Source organism: Haemorhous mexicanus, chromosome 3 (assembly GCF_027477595.1).
Source record: "Haemorhous mexicanus isolate bHaeMex1 chromosome 3, bHaeMex1.pri, whole genome shotgun sequence".
NCBI classification, from domain to species: Eukaryota; Metazoa; Chordata; class Aves; order Passeriformes; family Fringillidae; genus Haemorhous; species Haemorhous mexicanus.
The window spans coordinates 47,098,227-47,118,219 of NC_082343.1; the positions used below are offsets into that span (position 1 = coordinate 47,098,227).

Sequence of the window (19,993 nt, forward strand, 5' to 3'; positions counted from 1 at the left end):
CACAGGCAAAGATTCTTTCACATTTTGCTTCTATACATTGCCACATGTCCTGATAGCTTAATCAAAGGGTATCTTGGTTTTTCTTCATATTGCATTGTGTTCTGGCTAGAAAAGCTAACAATCAGAAACCCCATTTATACTGAAAAAAGAAAAACTATTAAAAATCTCACAGCTTGAACAATTGTTTCTAAATATTGGCAACTTAAAATTTTCCTTCTGCTTTGTGAAAAACATCTTAAAAAAAGATGCTCTCAAGTTTCTGTCCTAGTATAATCAGTTGGTATTGCTAAGCAATTACATGAAATCTTACTTCTCTTTGGCCCAAAAATGCAAGACATTTTGGTCTTTTAAAGTCAAGACCTTATTTTTTCAGATGCATGGAAAGTATATGGCATCACTAATTAAGATCAGGTGTTGGTCTCCTCAGGCTGCCTGAGGCTGCAATGCAGAAGAGGCATTGTTCTGGAAAGTCAGACTGGGTGAAATATGCATGCGTGGGGAAAAATCAAGTTGTTGCTTATTTTTTCATTAAATATATATAAAACCAGCATCTTGTCCTTGTATAAAGCACTTATGTTACCTCATTTTGACATTTTACATGATTTATACTGATATATTAGTTCCTTCCATTTATAGTCAGGGCACATTCTGCCAGGCATTCCATATGGCTACAGTCCTCAGTGAAGATGGCAGAAGCTGTGCATGTATTGCTAAGGATACTCATACTTCCAAGGTTAGAACTCAGCTGCTAGTATTCCAGGTGAGGAATACAACCTCTCCTTTGTTTAGGTGCATTTGGATTATTAACATTGCTAAGAATACAGCTTTGTTGTGCTTTCTGGTTCTAATGCTCTGGACTCTGAAAATTATTTTTTTAGTAAATGCCAATTTAGAATTGTATTTTTCCTTTTCCTCTATAAGATGATTTTTTTTTTCCATGGTTTCTGGTTAAAGACAAGCTGCTATGATAGGTGTGGAAAAGCTAGCCCTCTGGCTAGCAAGGCAGGAAAGGTATGGTGTGGGTAAATGATCCTGCTGGCAGTGCCTGTGCTGCACATGCTCGTGGTGGCTCACTGGTTTTCTGGCAGCACTGCTGGCAAGCTTGCCCCATAGCATTTGTTGTGGCAATTGCTCAGAATTCTTTGTGATAGTGAGAGGTGTGGATTTAGGGTGTTGGTGGAGATCTGACAGTAAGTGGAATCATTTCATGTCTATGGAATGAGGGTTTGCCAGGAAAACAGCCCCTCTGTCTCACTGGGCATGTGCTGAAATACATTTGATTTGTGCTTGTAGTTTAACAGCCTTGCTTATGAGAACAAAATCATTTCAGTACCACACAGAATATGCATCTGTACAGCTCTTATACTTTAAATCATGTGTGTTCCCAATTTATTATCATCTTTTTCCTGCACTCTTTCTACTACGTGTTTTAACTTTTCAGTCTTGTCAGTCTTTTCCTATCTTTCCTTCTGTTAAGCACTTATCTGCATATGTTTCTGGTGACTTTTTGTTTCCTTTAGTCTGGTGGTCTCTGCTATTCCTGAACTTCTTAGAGATTTGGGAAGGTCCAGGAGTGCACTGCTTTGCAACATTTATAGCTCTGAAAACTACATTATTATTTTCAGGTGTCTTTTAGAGGTTTATATGATGCTTTGTTTTTTGTTCTTCAGCACTGAATTAGTGCTGAAGCACACACTGCATCTCTTACTAGGTTCTTTTAGAGCTGTTTGTAGAATTTGGCTATGGTTTTCTCTGCTGCTGGAGATGGTATGGGCATTCCTCATTTCATTCTTACGTGAGATCTGTCTGTGCAAGTTCCAAGACCAGTTGTAGGTCCAGTGCCTCGAGATCGGTTATCAGTTATAGACACATCACAGACTCATTGAACAAAAGAATGCACTTTACATCTGACATGTTACCGTGGAGGTACTTTGCAGCAGTGTTCTTTACCTGTCATGGAAGTTTTAAGAGGCTTGTTGATGTATTTTGGTGTGTGTGTTTAGGTATATTTCCTGCAGTTCTTTTAAGACCTACATGTAGTTTAAAAAACTTATGCAGTTAAATTGGCCCATTGTTGATCAATTATTGCCTAATTGATATCCTTATATACCCTACGAAAAAGTGTATGAGTGCCCATTCAAATAGTTGTTTGTCTATCATTTGCTACCTATTTCAGAATCTGTCATGTACACTGTGAAAAGTAATACTGACTTTTCATGATCAGTGCTATATCACTGACATTTAACATTGCTACTTCCATCCAGGGCACATTCTGCCCGGCATCCCAACTTTTTATGGTTTCAATGCTTTCCTAAGTAAAGTAAATTAAATTCTAAATTATTAATGGATGTTTGTCACATGAAATGAAGACAAAGCTGTGTAATAAAATACATAGGCTTTTTTCCCCCTTTTTTTTTCTGTGATATGATAGGTTCTGAATTCAAAACAAAAGAATTATATAAATATCATGTGTGCTACCCAGCTCAAACATTTGGCTATTAAAAAGTAGTTGCCAGACACACTCTGTACCAAATAGTCTTCTGATGAATCATTAGACTGTCAAATCTGGAAAATTCTGGCAAAAAACACCTTAAAAAATTAGATTGAATGTTAAAACTTATTTTAACAGTCTACAATAACATCTTTGTATTGAGTAGGGTGAATTCTGTCTCTGTACTGCTTGGAAATGTACTCAGTAAAAATTACCACTCTTAGCTAATCAGTTTTCTTGTTGACTTGATTGCGAATGTGCAAAGCTCAATCACTGCACAGGATCATTCTCTGCACTTACACCAGAGAGGTGCAGAAGGTCATTAGTACTAAAATTTATGATAAATATAGCAATAAGAGTGCTTAATTCAGAAATTAGTGACACATTCAAAATTTAAATAGATGTGTAATAAGAAAAAAAAAAAGAACAAAGTTGTTAAAAGAAAAATCTTCTCTCATATTCAAATTTAAAGATGTAGCTGCAGGCTTGAATAGTTGAAAAAGGTCACAATGTTATAAAAGTAGATCCAAGGAAAAAAATCTGTAAAATCAAGTTGGTATAATACAATCAATTTCTGTATTCCTTTTTTTTTCTCTCCTTGCTCTCATTTTGTGCTTAGTCGTTTTAAAAGCACTTATATTTCATTTTATACATTGGTATCAGCTGATTGCCTGTATGTTAATTTGTGTTAGTGGTTGTTATAGTAACTACAAATGCATTAGTCTAACATTATATCATTGATAATAAGTTACATATTTATTGTTCCAAACTTTCATATTTTTAAAGACAGTATTTCACAATGGTTTTTGAATGTTGAGCGCTTCAGAGGAAAGCTCTCTTCTCTTTTTGTGTCCTTTCAATAACAAATAATCAAACTCACAGTGTTGCATCACCTCAAATGTTAATGTGAATACTCTTATATCCAAAAATAATTTCTCATAACGTTTACTTCAGCATTTGCTTGAAGGACACAGCCCTTTTTCACATCTACCAAATTAAACGTTGGATGTCAGCTTAAGAATTTGGAACAAATATGAAAAGTGGATCTCTCAAATGGTATTAGTGTTAGCCCTGCCACTGTCCTTTCCACGAAATATAATTAGAGTTGATATGGTTTTGTAATTTGTGTCACCAGCAATGCCTTACCTTTATCTTTCTGTTAGCCATTTTAGCATGTAGGTAATGCCTTAACATTTCTTCTCCTAGAGGAATAACTTGTAGGACCAGATTTCATCAAGCACTGGTTTATAAGTGACCTTTCAATATCTGCTCACCATGACAAGGCAAGAGGCAGATAGTCTTGCATCTAAGCATTTAAAAAGTAGCAAAAGATGCCTGAAAGATTTTTGCAGAATGGATGTTCCTTTTCTTCTCTTCTTGAAAAGATAGAATTGAAACCACATATGTTCCTAAAACGAGAACTGTAATGCTGTAAAAGAAGTAAGGTACTTTCGTGTAGACACTGTCTTCTCAAATAATAGGCATTGGTTTTGGACTTCATACTTAATCTAAACAATAATGAAAGCCTCTCAATAGCAGCTATTGTTTATATGCTATGTCCACTCTGGAATTTTTTTAATAAATGCAGATATTGGGAAAAACACGAAGAGTTCTTTGCATGGTTTCTTTCATTGCCAATAAATTCTCACAGGACGTGAGAAAAAAATATAGACAAGAAAACAATTCTCTTATTCACTAAAAATTAGATTAGCCACTTAAATAATCCAGTTAAACACTGCTTTCAAGTAAGATCATTTTGCAGTAGAGGAAAACCTAATCAGTGTTTTCTAATAAACCTAAAATTCAAAGATTAAACCTTACCAATATTTTCATTTCAGCTGGAGAGTGATTCTTTCAATTATCTATTGCAAAAACTCTATATGTGGAACACATAAATCATATTCTTGCAAACCCCTTTATTTTTGAAAAATACATGTCTTAAATAGTTGTTATAGTAAGGCACGTGTTTATTATCTATTTTGTAATTTTTTAATTAGTGTTGCACACTTCTTATTTTTCATTAGTAGTATTTTGTTCTTTTGTTTTTATCACACTAATTATTGGATAATTTTGTATATTTATGGTAGCAATGTCAGCTTTAGTTAGAAACAAGTTTCTTGTTATGGTAGCTGCTTCATAAACAGTGTATGAAATATAATTCTTTTGGCTTTTCCCTTTGGCTCTATCCTTGTTTCTGTGGTTTGTATTGTTACTTTATTAAGTAAAATTGACAGAAACTTACAGCAGGTAAAATAATGAGAGCTTTGTTTATTTGCGTGTGTCCCTTTTTTTTAGTGAATTCAGTCTTGTAGTTTCTAGACTATTGCAGTTTCTCTGATTCCTTACCATATTTGAAGTTACATGATTTCAGTTGTTATAACATTAATTTATATGGTGTTATTGAAGAATAATCTTTTTTGTCAGATAAAGCACAGTTTCTGAAATTGAGCTGGTTTTTCATACTCATGCAGGATGTGAAAAACCGACGGAATCCTCGCCTCGTTCCGTACGCTCTTTTGGATGATCGAACAAAGAAGTCCAACAAAGACAGTCTTCGGGAAGCCGTCCGCACCCTTCTAGGCTATGGTTACAATTTGGAAGCTCCTGATCAAGATCATGGTAATTAATTTTGACCTTTTTTCTCAAAAAAATTTAGAATTTTCCGCTCTGCTACCTAATTTTTTGTTCCAATAAAACATTTTGAATGGATGTTTCCAAATATAATAGGTGCTTTTCTCCATCTTCTCTTCTCTTAGATCTTAGTTTCTTTCTTTCCTTTTTGTTTCCTTTCCTTGTCCTGTGGCCATAAATGAATATTTACAAAATATAACATTTTTACATTTTAAAGCAATTATTTAAAATTAAACCAATCAACAAAATTTTTGGGAATAGTTTTTATTTAGTGCTTTATTTGCTATTTCAACACAAAATAAGAAAAAAACCTCCATAAACTCAGTAGAAATGAAGTTTATAATCCCAAAATTTTAACTTTAAATAGTGAAGAATTCTACAGTTTGTGTACAATCTTGTACTTAAACCCTTAAAGATACAAGATTAAATTTTCTACACTGAATGATTGCAACCAAATTTCTGTGAATGTCTACCTGCAAGTCTATAATTAGATAGTTTGTTAGAGCCTTTAAGTTTCCTGAACTTCCTCAGGTCTTGGAAGTTGAATTAGACTATAAGTAAATTTTAATTCCCTTTTTACCAAGTTTTCTTTGAACTTGCATCATTGCCGGGTTGAATGTTGTATTGATACTGTGGGCAGTATTTTCAGTTTGAGGCATCCTAGAGAAGAAAAAAATATGTGAACTAATAACAAATTTTTAAAGAAAGCACACAACATTTAACTCAAAAACGGCAGCATATATGATGTTTATATAATACAAGAAATCTGGAGACATAATGTACAAATAAAATAAATATATCTAACCCCTATCAACTCTATTTTAGAAGTTCACTTAAAGATAAGGAATAAATTATGGAATAATCAAAATTGAAACTAGCATCTTTGTAATCTCAGCAAAATTTGGAAATTTTGGGAAATGTGTCTAAACTTAATTTTTTTCCCTTCATATAGTGATAGTGGTTTAAGTTTTGACCTATTTAAGCCATAGACCTTCAGTAAAGCATTTCTGCAGGAGACATAATTCATACCTAAATTGTACACAGGGAACCTACCATTTGGAATTTCTTTTCCAAAGCACATGTATGCTCTGATCCTTAGGTTTTATGAGATACTGCCATTAAATTACACTTAAATATGAGGCATTGCTGAGACCATGAATGTGTAGCAAGGCTGGATTGCTGTATGGGTAGAAGGATGTTCCTCAGTGGAATGGACAGTGTTGGTGGTCTCAATCTTAAATCTGCCTAGATTGGAGAGTGTAACCCTGCTGCATAACCCTAGAATTTCTTCTCCTCGTACTGTTGGGAAGGACATTCTGCAAAGAAAGACTGAGCATGACATGTCTTTGGTTCTGAGAAGGTGGTTAGGTTGGTACAGGGGGCCTTTGCCTCTTGTGAAAATCTAGGGGCTGTCTAATGGTGTAGGCAAGAGGGGGAGAGAGAACACTCCATTTCCACAGCCTCTCCCACATCCTGCTGAATAGTAGTCCTCTTTTTCATTTACAGCTCTGAGAACTACATGCTGCTGCCTTTCCTTGGGTATGGACTGTTGAAAACCACTCTCTTTTTCCTTAGAATGCAGAGATTGTTGAGCTGGTTCTGTGAATGGATTTAGTAATGGAATGTAAAGAACACTAGTGCAATCCTTGAATCTGAAAGAAGTGATCCAGGTTGTTGCAAAATTCCCAGAGGACAGGAACTGCAGAACAGTATCCAATGAACTGGTCTTTCTCCACGAAACAGTCTTCTACAAATACTGGAATTATATTCAGAAAAAAATTTTTTTAGTAATTTTGGGGATTTAGATTTTGCAGTTTATGAGCTTTTCAAGTTATGGAGATGAATAAAACATGTCACAAGGATCCTCGTTCATCAGCCAAAATTCATACTGTTATTAAGGGATTTAGAGCCCTCTAGTGGTGTTCCGCATCTCCAATCAATTTTTACTTAAACATTAATTTTACAAAGTTCTTAAGTATTAGTTTTTATGTTTTTAATTATTATTTACTGTTTTCCCACAGCAGCTGTATTTTTGGGATTGATTAGACTCCAGAAAGCATTTTCTTACTTAGAATCCAAAAAGAAAACAATTTCTCAGACACCTTTGCTTTGTGGTGCTTCATCTGTGTAGGTGAGGTACTGAGGGTCTTCAAAAGTGTTTTTAAGGCATAAATTACATAGACTATCAAAGAGAAAATTTTTCTGATGAAGAATTACGTGGCAGAGAGATGTATGGCTTAGAGGAAGCCTAATGAACCTCACCTAACTGATGTCAGGCATGGTGGCATGAGAAGTGATGGTTGGTTTTGAAGGATGCGATTTTATAGGCTATCCTAGTGATATTGGAAATGTTGACCTTGATGTGTATGAGAAAATAGAAGAGGAAGGGAGAAGTTCTTAGCATGGCCTAACAAACAGGTGCAACTAGATGCAGACAAGTTTGATCTTATACCAAACTCAGGGAGAAGTGTAATTGTGGTGATTAAACTGGAATGCTGACTTTTCAAATGTTGCACAGGGCTTATTTGTTACATTACAAATTTGTGGGGAAAGATCCATGCGTTTGGCCTTTTTTCCCCCAATCTGAGAAAAAGAATTGGAATGATCCTTGAGTCATCTATTTATAGCTGCATTAAGATTTCTAACCTCTCCTTTCTTTGTCTTTTTTTGTTTTTTGTTTTGTTTCATTTTGGTTTTTTTTCCCTAATTCCCAGGATGGGTGAGGTCACTTTCCCAGCATGGCTGTTCTACAGGCACATTCTTCTTTTCATGTCTGTGCTCAAAGGGATTCCTTTACCTTTTGCTTTTGCTTTCAATGCTTCTTGTCAGTAATTGAAAACAGTACTTTCTACATTAATTTTTTTTTTCCTTTTTACTTGTTTGTATTTTTTAATCCTTACAGCAACAAGACTGGATGTGTGCAGTGGAATAATGGAAAAGTTCAGGATCTTCCGTACAGAAAAGACCTATGCAGTGAAGGCTGGGAAGTGGTACTTTGAGTTTGAGGCGGTTACTGCAGGAGACATGAGAGTTGGCTGGACCAGGCCTGGTTGTCTGCCAGATCAGGAACTTGGCTCGGATGAAGAAGCTTTTGTTTTTGATGGCTTTAAGGTTTGTGTGTGTTTCTCTGTAATAATATGAGTGGCTGCAAAAATTTTAGTTTTTTTGTCTTGTTCCACGTATCATTGCCACAGTTGCCTTCTCTGCTTTCATTGATGTTTCATGACATTTATTTCTCTGTCTTTGAGGGCCTAGGCAGAATAACTAGAATCACTGTCACCTGAAAAATTAATTAGCAAGGTTTGCCATTTTTATAATGTTTTTTCACAAATTCACATGTTTCTACAGTAGATATAAAGAATTGATAACCAAAGTGTCTTAATCAAATTCAAAATACTGGCAGAGCTGTAATTAGCTATGAATAATGTCTTCAAAGTTTCACTCTGTTGTTCTCTCTATAAGACGTGCCATTAGAGAGTAAATATGGTTAAGATTATTAACACTAAGTGTTTGAGGCCAACTTTGATCCAAAGTATTTGTAAAAATACTTTTCCAGAGAATATAGCTAGGTTTTCATAGAAATCCTTACAGCCTAAATGAAGTATGATAGAACCACTAAGATTTGCTCAAATTTAACTCTGCACGACAAAAATGACTGATTTAAATCTAGTAGCAAAAATATATAGGGAAACAAACCTTTATATTACTGACTATCATCAGAATAGATTAAATGACTCATTGAAATTTTTAATTTCAGTATGAGGGCAAGTGCAACTGCTGTCTGAACCTTAATTGTTATTAAGGCTGCTGATGACTCTTTGTCCAATTATTTCTTGTATCTGGTATTGGTATTAATTTTCCTTATTACTGTTTAAATATGTAACAGAAATCAACAAAATTCCTGGATATTCCCAGCAAGATAAAGTTCTCAAGATGTATTTTATTTATGCCGTGTGAATTTTTTTCTTTCCCATTCCTGTATTGCATGAGAATTTTCCTTGAAAAGAGAACTGGAAAGTTTTTTTGTAAAGTGTTTTACGTAAACTATTCAAGTCCTCTATTTTTCCTGGAATAGCTGTATAGTTGCCTTCTGAATCTTAGGGTTTGATGTTTAGGCCTCAGTCCACAAAGCTATTTTGTTATGTTTGATTTTAATGGGTTCTTTACTTGGCTGGAAAAAAAAAAACTGACCTTGAAGATATCGAGAAAGGTTCATTGGTTTTGTACAACTTCCAGAATGGATACAGAGCATAAACATCTACTTGTGATGAAATACTTGAATAGGAATCCTATCTGTTATTAGTTATTAACACTTTTTTTTCCCTGTGCTTGGTTACAATAGTTCTTAATGGATTTTAATTTATTTGAACTCCAGTGCAAGACCCCACTGAAAGCCTTTTCAGTCTTTGAATTGAAAGTCAGTCAGAGGAATCATGCCCTCAACTACTCTGGAATCTATCAGAAACACAGTGCTTGTCTCATTCACACACAGTTCTATTATTTCCAAAATCTGATATGAGAGAAAGAGATTAATTTATTTTGCACAAAATATTTTAAGAATTATACTTAAGGAAACAATACAGATTGTTTGCAAGTAATGAATTTTTAGGCTGCTAAATAAAAGCAATTGCTTAAAAAGAGTTTGGGGAGTGACTATTAAACATTGTAATTGATAGCATATTATTGGGATTAAATATCTTTCATGGAGCTTCTGCAGAAAACAAAACCATACTCTTACCTTTTAGTAAAATGTTGAAATAGCAATTTTCCCTGTCAGCTCTCTTAGCAATGTTTTATGATGCTGACATGAGGGGCGCTGTCAAGAAGTTAATTGTTGGCTTTCCATATTCAGAGTCAGCTTAGAGTACTCACAGACACAGTTTTGGAATTATACACTGTGAAAGTGTTAATTTTAATGCCATCTTAATTGGAGCAGTTAATTATTAGTTCTACCCGTGAAGATGAGAACACATACATTGTCACTACTTTTCTTTTAAATGCTTCTCATTATTTCAGGCGCAGCGGTGGCATCAAGGTAATGAGCATTTTGGCCGCTCTTGGTTGGCAGGAGATGTTGTTGGCTGTATGGTTGACATGAATGAGCACACCATGATGTTCACCTTAAATGGTGAAATCCTGCTTGATGACTCAGGCTCAGAACTTGCGTTCAAGGACTTTGAGGTTGCTGATGGTAAGTACTGTAATACATCATGCTGTTAACTTGCTACTGCCTGGTTTTTGCTCTGACTTCGTGTTTCTTTTGTGTTTCATCTCCCTGTTCTCATCCCTGACCCTGCCTCCCCTGACTTGTCCTTTTATTCTATTTGATTAGTATTAGCCTTTTGGAAAGGGAGTTTGCTGAGTGTGGCAATGAGGAAGGGGTTTTTCTGTGGTGATCTTTGTGGCTATCTTTTGTTGTGAGACCCTTTAACTGTTTTTCAGGGATGTCTCTGAGGAGACAGATTCATGACTTTTAATATTTCATTCTCACTGCAGTAGATCACCATATGATGTAATAGAATTATAGAAAGTATCATAGAATAGTTTGAGTTGGAAGGGACCTTTTAAAAGCACCCTCCTGCCGTGGGGGGCAAGGACATCAGATTTTGTCTAGATGAAGTACTGAAATAATACCAAGTGTCTGTCCAATTATTGAGAAACTGGTAGTGAGTTTAAGCTATCTTTAAAGTTTCGTTTTAGCACTGGGAGAAGAAATGACACCTGATCCAGTCAGCTGATACAAAAATATCCTCCAGAATATTCTGCTTAATTCTATATCAGCAGATTGAGCTTTGTGCTTGTTGTAGGGTCCTTGGGGCAGGTTTCAGCATCCACAAGCAGGTGTTAGTTTACTGTCAAGACAGAACTTAAGAGATTGCTGAAGACAGCAAAGATTGTGACGGTCTGTCAGGTGGCAGATTGATTCTGTACCAAAGAAGTATCTTTGTTTATAAATTTTATTATATACCTGTGTGCAGATAGAAACAGAACAGGGGTAAGAAATTGTAAGTGATCTGCCTAAAACTTCTGAACTATGGTAATGTTAAAAAAAATTAAGCTTTAAGCTTTCATTACTAGTAAGTACATATATTCTGTCATAAATAATATCCATCTACTAAAGAATACAGCTGTAGCTGAGTCATAAAGTTAAATTTTTTGAACAATAAGAGCTTCACATGCTACTGTTGGGTTACTCATCCCTACCCTATTCCCCTGGGAAATAAGTATTTCATACTTCTTAATTAGGCAATTCCCTCTTTGAATTTTAACCACTTTATTTTCATCTGGATTTCAGAGTATTTTACTTTCAGGAGTACTTTGGGAGATTTTTTTTTTCCTTCCTCTGCCATACATTAACAATCAGATATATTTTTATTTCATTTTAAATTACATAATTGCCATTAATTTGCTGGACTGGTGCCTGTTACTTTGCTGCCTTTGGATTTCCTTAGATGCTGTGGTAGAGAAAAGTGATACTAGGAGTGGCTTGCTGTTAGTGTTGTATGCAAAAAATCATCTTGATGCCATTAAATTTTAGTGGCTTTCCAGTTATTAGTTGGTATACTCCCACTGAGGAAAAGGGGATTCTGAAAGAAACTCAAATTCCATTAAATTTTGAGGGTAGGCTGCATTTTTTCCAAGTTGATGAAATCAGTGTACTTTTTGTGGTGTATTTTTCTTGGTGCTTGTTTCTAGCTGCAGGTCCAAATTGAAACACATCTCTCTGCTAAAGGAGTTCCAGGCTTGACACAGAGCCTGAGGGCTTTGGTAACCATGTCACTTTATGTCAAAGGTCTCAGGTTTTCCACAATTTCCTTGTAACTCACATTAAGTTCCTTTGGTATTGTTTTTGTAGGAAAGGGCTTTGCCTTTGAAATAAGATGTCCTAGTTAATTTTCAAGGGATTGTGCTGATTAATCTTATATTTAATAACTCCAAAGCTATATTTGAAATTATTATGGGTGTTTAATACACAAATATTGGAGGCAAAAGGAAAGGGGAAGGGAAGACAACTGAATATAAGTGTGTATGAAATACCCAAAGTGAATTTATGGAGGTTTATTTTTTTCTTTTTGGAAGGCTGGATATAGTTTGATTTTGTTACTGGTTCTTGCTTAACAGCACTGAGACCTTCCTGCAGGTCACTTAAATCAGTCAATCATGTGCATGTTTCACTGCTGCAAAAAGGGACCTTTCTCTTTAGGAAACAGAATTTCTGATGCAGCCATACAGTAAATCAGTCCTGTAGATTTAATTTACTTAGGAACAATGAAAAGGGGATATGGTGCTCTGCCAGCTTAGTAGTACAGCTTGTGCTGCACCTTAGGTTGTACTACCAATAAGAAGGGCTCTTTGGGATTATGGCAGATGAATTTATTTAAGAGGTATCATCTCAGTAGTAAAATTGATAAACATAATGGCATCTTTTTATGCATTTGTAGCAGGTAAATTTGACTGTAGATATGAACAAGTACACTTGTACAACTAAAATTTGATTTTGTCAAGTCGTGATTTCTGTGAGCAGAAACTATTCGTAGTGTTTGACAGATTGAATCAGGAGGTTCATGTTGTATTCTTGAAAGTAGGGAACATGATGAAAAGTGTTGCTGTCCTATGCTTTTGTTATGTATGGCAGACAGTGCTAGAGGGTAACTTTTCTTGTGGTAGTGTTTAAGTCTTTCTACTTGTTTTGCCATTTCATACAGTGAAATAAAATTTTCTCCATAGCCCAGTTATGTATCAGGAGATAAGGACCCAGGTTAGGGGTAAATAATCTTTTCATGTAGCCTCCAGCCTGCAAGGGTTACATGGGATCTGTGAATGATCATATTTAAAATGGCTGGATACCCATTCAAAGATGGCTATTGAAATTCATTTTTATTCTGTAGAAAGATATGTAGCTGTCTTAACAGCACACCACCTATGAGATGCTCTGTCTTTATCATGTATGGAAGAGCCCTAAAACACCTAAATAACAACTAAAGAATTGGCAAATTGATGAAGAATTTCACCAGAGATGGAAGTAAGGTTTTCATGGTCAGGACTGGGACTGGTGTTTATATTCCATTTATACAGAGCCACAGTTACAGTTACAATTATGTGCAGGAATCAGCTACATGTACAGTGCCTTCTGTTATCAGTGAGAGCTGTATTGGTGAGAGGGACTGTCATCTGGATTTCACGTTGCCTCCTGTGGCCAATTTCATGGGACACACTGCATTGGATAAAAACATCAATGACAGCTTTACCTGTGTAGGAGTTTTTCCCATGTTTCTTTGTTTTCTTTCAGGGAATCTGTCAAATGTGCATTTATTTACATTTTATGTCTGTGTGTGTGTTTAAGATACTTGCTTCACATCTAATCTGTCTGGGAGGTTTAGGGGTTTTTTTGAAACCACAGGTAGGTAGAAGAATTACAATTTTTTGGGTGATGAAATGAGAATTGTAAGGTTGTTGAAAACAATTTTGATTTTGGCAAGTTCCTTAGCAACTTGTGCAACATCTTGTGGATTCCTTTAACTCAACAAGGAGCCTAGTAAGTTGTCCCTACGAGAGCTGCTAGGCTTTATCATGGCACATATCTCTATGTGTAAATGTGATTTTCCTATTTATGTGTTGCTTAATGCAATTATGTTCTGTGTAGTGCTGGAAAATACTTGCATTATTGTCCATCTCTAGATTTGCGCTAGCAGAATTGACATTTATCATGTTGTCAGTTATAGCTGTGTTATCTGAGGAGTTGATGCCTTGTCATTTAAGAACCAAGCTGTGAAGATAAAAATGTGGACTTCAAATTATGGCTAATAGTGTTAATGTCATTAAATTTATAGTCTCTAATGTAAATACACATGACAACCATCGTTGTGTATGTGTCATAGAATCTTCCAAAAGTGGTACTGAAGACTGATCATTTATTTGGTGGACAGTAATTCCTGTAGATGGTGCTCTGGAGTTTGCTTTGTGTCTGAAGAACAAACACCATGAATAGACTTTTTTTTTTTTCTGGGCAGCCTAAAGAAAAGTGAGGAACTACTTGGTATTTTCCCCTTATATTTTTCAATACCTGTTATGTTCAGGTGAATCAGAATCACTGAACAGAACTTCATATTTCTTGTTGATAAAAAAGAAAACATTTTGTTAATAACTAGGTCAAACAAATCTGCATAGTTGTTTGCAGCTATGGAAATTGAAAAGCAGGATGAAAAGAAATAGAAGAAAGAAAAGATTTTCTTAGGTTTTTAGACTGTGAAGCTGAAATCAAGAAAAAGAAAAATGAAAATGTGCCTGCAGAACAGCTGTATGGGGAAAGTGCCCTTGCCCATTCTGGGGAATCAGGGGGGAAAAAAATTGCAAAAAGAAGTCACAAATGTGTTCCCTGTGCTAGTGAAACAGTATGATGCATACAAATGTAAAACTGATTAAAAAGGTAAGAAAGAAAAAACAATCCCAAACCAAAATAACTTTAGTTTCATTAAGCTATGGTGTCATATTGTCAGTTCTCATTTTCCAGAACCAGAGTTTTCTGAATTTTAAATAAGAATTAATTTAATTTTTAAAATAAATCTATGACATACACTTTGTGCATATTTGTAGGTTTTTTTCCACTATTATCGTTGCATGGACAAGCACTGTATTACTTTTGAAGTAAGATTCTCTCAAAATACAATGAAAAATGACATTTTAGGAGGAATACCAAAAGTAGTGAGATCTAAGGTAAAATTGGCAATATTATGCCAGCTCAGCTGAGAGATTAATGAAGAGCTGCCTATCTGACTCTCTGGAGTAGGTTGAATGTTGCCTAAAAATACCGATGGCTATTAGAGGGCTTTTATTTTCACAATGATGTTTAAGATACATTACTTGGTGACTTGCAAGATGTGATGTGCTCTTGGTCATTGCTTACCTTTATAATGTTTGCTCTTAGGGTTTTTGGTTTTTTTTCCCCACAAATGGTTTTTAATTCAGTTACGGAAGAGAGCAGTCCACTGATATTCATTCTGTATAACCCATGTGTTCTTTCATCTTGTTTTAAGGATTTCTACCTGTGTGCAGCCTGGGCCCATCTCAAGTGGGAAGAATGAACTTTGGAAAAGATGTCAGCACTCTAAAATATTTCACGATATGTGGCTTACAGGAAGGGTATGAACCCTTTGCTGTTAATACAAACAGAGACATCACCATATGGCTGAGTAAAAGGCTTCCTCAGTTTCTGCCAGTGCCACAAAACCATGAACATATTGAGGTTTGTGACCCTAGTGAAATGTTTCTAGACACTTGAATATGTTTGAGTTATGTCTTTACTTTTGTACTTACAAACAAGATTTTATTGTGATATGTTGACCCAATTCTGGATGAATCTTACACCTGTTACAAATTTCTTACATTCTGTAGGGTTGCAAAGAATGTAATTGTTCCATTGGTAGTTTTTCTTTCTACAAAATCTGTGACCTGGGTTAGCATGACAATCTGAGAGACAAATTATACAAGATGTCCTCATTAAGAGCTCCTTGTGCAGTGAGAGCTGTGTAAGCAACTTCCAGAAACTGGGCATTTTAATATAACAGATACCATGTGTTCTAGTGCACATGCTTTTTAATTTTTCCATAACTAATTGGTTTTGATTGTAATAAATATTTATTAGCCAATTGTGTCAACACTTATGTCCCAATCAGTTGTGCATCTTGATGGAACTGAATTCATGCCTTGTGGGTTTGCCATGAAATTCTTCTGTAATGATCTAATAAGAACTCTTTTTCAGCTGGTATGTGGTATTTAAGAAACAGTTTCATATGTACATGCATGATTTTTTATTCCTTGGTCTGTGTTGTTCTGGGCAGTGTTGGATTTATGTTGCAAAGAGTTATGGTGAGTGGCATAATTTCTTTGTGACTTTTTTTTCAATACTTTAATAATGGAGCAACGAAACCCATCCACTTCTCATAGTATTTATTTCCCTTCAAAATGGCAGCACATGATTGCAATGCATTAGACATGCTGTTGCAAGTTTTGCAAGTCATGCATGCTTATTGTGGAAATAGAAATTGAATATTTACATGGCAGAAAAAGCATCAGCTTTACAAAAAACTACATCTTTATGTTTCATAGGTGATGAGAATTGATGGCACCATAGACAGCTGTCCCTGTCTGAAGGTCACCCAGAAGTCCTTTGGTTCACAGAACAGTAAAACAGATGTCATGTTTTTTCGATTGAGCATGCCCATTGAATGTGCTGAGGTGTTCTCCAGATCACCTGCGGGAGGGTTACCTGGCTCTGGTCTTTTTGGCCCAAAAAATGACTTGGAAGATTATGATGCTGATTCTGATTTTGAGGTTCTGATGAAAACTGCTCATGGTCATCTAGTTCCTGACCGAACAGAAAGAGAAAAAGATGCCACAAAACCAGAGCTGAATAACCATAAAGATTATGTTCAAGAAAAGCCCTCACGTCTTAAACAAAGGTCAGTAGCTTGCTACCTTTTCCCACCTCTCCCCTTTCTGCTTCTCAAAGCAGAGAAAAATGCCACTCATGTCTGACAAACTAGTCAAGTAACTTTTGAGTGTACAGTTTAAGGTCAGAATTAATTTAAGTGCTTTTAAAAATAAGCTTGTCTCTTTCTATTTTCTAAATAATTTGCCTTTGTGATTGGGCTTTTAGTAGATATTTTAATTTTAATTTTTTTATTGCAGATTTATGCTCAGGAGGACAAAGCCAGATTATAGCATGAGTCACTCTGCACGGCTTACTGAGGATGTGCTAGCAGATGATAGGGATGACTATGATTATTTGATGCAAACTTCCACGGTATTGTAATATAGGATTGATGTTTTAGCTGTTTGGTGTTTTTTAGTTGTTTACTTTGGGTTTTTTTAATACTTACTCTTTTATTTTTGGTTGTAAGAGTTTCAGAAACAATCTAATTTTCAGTTTAAATGCCTGTGGTAGTTCTGAACTTCTATTTAAGTTGAGATTGTTATGTTCATTTTATTTTGATTTGATTGTCAGACTAAAACTGTTTCCAAATGAAAACCTATAAACTGATTTAATCTGTATTTGAAATTACTCTTGATAACACTAGACATAAAAGAGGACAATTAAACAGTTTAAGAATAATGGAATAATTTGGAAAAGCTACATTAAACTAGTAGGTCAGTGTTCAGGACCGTTTGAAAACACCTCTACTAATTTTTCAGAATATTTGTTTAATGGAATTCCCAGTGAAAGTTTTTTGCAGGTTTTTTAGATCTTTCTCTGACAAGATCAGTTCCATAAGCACTGATTCCTCAATGCTCAAAGGAAAACAAACACTCCTTTTCTGGATGTGTTCTTATCTTTCTAAAAGATATTAGATACTAGAAAGGGAGTTACCTGCAGTATAAAAATTATAGTTGCTGTAGCAATACGACTTACAATGCTATGGTGCAGAAGCCTTCAATACAAGCATATAAGCTGCATATTTAGTCTTGTCCATTTTTTTGTTTTAAAATGCATATTTTGTTGATTGTGTTTGGTTTGTGTTTATACTCTTTGCTGCTTTGCTTGGTGAATTGCACTTGAACAAGCCTATGCTACTTTTAAATAGATGACATTTTCAGATTTAGAGCAGCAAATTCTGAATCAAACTGATAGACTGGGGAACAAACACTAACATTTGATACGATTATTTTTTTATTAACAGTACTATTACTCTGTGAGAATATTTCCTGGTCAAGAACCTGCTAATGTCTGGGTGGGCTGGATTACATCAGACTTTCACCAGTATGACACAAGCTTTGACTTGGACAGAGTGCGTACCGTCACAGTTACCCTGGGAGACGAAAAAGGGAAGGTTCATGAGAGGTTGGTTACAATTTGTTTAAGAAACCCCATATCTGATACCTGCACAAGCAACTTGCAATTTATAAGGTGTAAATCCACTCCATTTAATGTAATTGGATTGATGTAGAAAAAATAATTAAAGCGACAGTAGTAGAAAAAAGTGTTAATTTAATTGTTACGTGCTCTTGCTTGAGAAGAAACAGTGGACTAATAGTCTAGTCAAATCAATAGGTACTGAAAAGTAAAATAGTGCAGCTTTCTATATAGTTTGAAATTATGATCCTGTAAATATTGATTTGTGAGGCCAAAATCAGTACATGAGCTCATATCAGCACTCCAGATTATTATGTGTACCAGAAGCTTTTCTTATGCTTAACATTAAATGATTTAAAACTTTGACTTGCAAAGTCAGTTTCATCTTTGGTATTTTACAAATGATTTGGACTTTTTCATACATTATAATCTTCAGTTTTTATTTTTCTTTCCGTTATGATGTCCATGTTTCATTGAATTTTGGCAATGGCTAGGATGTGTTCCGTTGTTTTCAGCCACAATATGTTTGCCTCCATGCAAGGTTGTTCTTAGTATGTTGCGGGAATTTTGCACACCATTCATAAATAAATTTATCTTTTGACATTCAGTATAAAACGCAGCAACTGCTATATGGTGTGCGCAGGAGAGAGCCTGAGCCCTGGACAAGGACGTAATAATAATGGTCTGGAGATTGGCTGCTTGGTTGATGCTGCCAGTGGCCTGCTGACCTTCACAGCTAATGGCAAGGAGCTGGGCACGTACTATCAGGTGAGTATTTTTTTAGGATGTATTGCAGCAAGAAGGGGGAAAACTGAATCCTTAGCCTGCTGCATTAGAGGCTTTAGTACAAGATTGTAGAGAAAACGTAGTCATCGCTGCTACAGCAGTAATTTTTCCCTTTGTTTGATCTAGGTTGAACCAAGTACAAAGTTGTTTCCTGCTGTATTTGCTCAAGCTACAAGCCCCAATGTTTTTCAATTTGAATTGGGAAGAATAAAGGTAAATAATGCTGGGATTTTTGCCGGTTTAGGACTAACAAATCATATAAAATAGGTTTATTTTATTATTGCCATTTATTTCCTGTGATGTGTTCTTGGTACTTGGGACATTTCTATGATTCCAAGTGTTTGCACTATTGCTATTTTTATTCTTAACTCAGTTTTCAATACTTAATGAATTTAAAATACAGTACATTGAATAAAGAGGGTTGAAACTCATCAGAATTTTCCCAGTCTTGTCTTTCATGGTGAAACAAAATCACTTGGGTTGGTAAAGCAAATCTTTCAGTTTTACCAACAGAGAATGGATGACTGGTGTATCTGAAGAATTTGGTTAGAGTTTTAAAACAATTTTTAAAGTACATTCAGATAGAACACAAGAAAACTCAGCTGAATTTTTCTACCTTGCTTTGGATACTTGGATGTCTAAGAAATCAGAAGAGGTAAAAGAAAAGTGGGGTCCAAGGAAGAAACCACATAAACCACATGTGGCAGTCAAGTTCTTAAAAAACAAATATGGAAAATGCTGTATTGCTGCTAATCTTCTAATAGTTGCAGTTGTTTGTTCTAAAAACTAGTGAAAATGCTGATTTCCTGTTTTACTTGACTTTACTGTATATTGAGTATATTTCTGGAAAAGAAATGCAGTTTTTGGTAAAGATGAGGAAACTAATTGTCTCTTCCTTTGGAATTTTCCAGAATGTAATGCCATTATCTGCTGGATTATTCAAAAGTGAACACAAAAACCCAGTCTCTCAATGTCCCCCACGTCTCCACGTCCAGTTTCTGACTCATGTACTTTGGAGCAGAGTGCCAAACCACTTCTTGAAGGTGGATGTGTCTCGGATCAGTGAACGTCAAGGCTGGATGATACAGTGCCTGAATCCTTTGCAGTTCATGGCCCTCCATATTCCTGAGGAAAACAGGTTGATGTTTGTTTTGTACTGTACCAGAATTATCTTGGGATTATGGATCATGCAATTCCATCTATGTAAGAAAGGCACAAGGTCTTCTCTGTATTTA

General features: G+C 35.4%; 2 protein-coding genes across 2 annotated transcripts in view; both read left to right on the plus strand.

The window, feature by feature from the left end:
* Positions 1-15,401, plus strand: part of LOC132325703 (ryanodine receptor 2-like) — a 132,546-nt gene extending 117,145 nt beyond the window's left edge. The window contains exons 23-26 of the mRNA XM_059843286.1: positions 4,963-5,110; positions 8,025-8,233; positions 10,139-10,313; positions 15,157-15,401. Of these exons, the coding sequence (XP_059699269.1) occupies positions 4,963-5,110; positions 8,025-8,233; positions 10,139-10,313; positions 15,157-15,401 (777 nt within the window). The remainder of the gene's footprint in view (positions 1-4,962; positions 5,111-8,024; positions 8,234-10,138; positions 10,314-15,156) is intronic.
* A 935-nt stretch (positions 15,402-16,336) lies between these two features.
* Positions 16,337-19,993, plus strand: part of LOC132325704 (ryanodine receptor 2-like) — a 38,762-nt gene continuing 35,105 nt past the window's right edge. Inside the window, exons 1-6 of the mRNA XM_059843287.1 lie at positions 16,337-16,581; positions 16,811-16,925; positions 17,800-17,960; positions 18,581-18,740; positions 18,885-18,971; positions 19,754-19,902. Of these exons, the coding sequence (XP_059699270.1) occupies positions 16,337-16,581; positions 16,811-16,925; positions 17,800-17,960; positions 18,581-18,740; positions 18,885-18,971; positions 19,754-19,902 (917 nt within the window). The remainder of the gene's footprint in view (positions 16,582-16,810; positions 16,926-17,799; positions 17,961-18,580; positions 18,741-18,884; positions 18,972-19,753; positions 19,903-19,993) is intronic.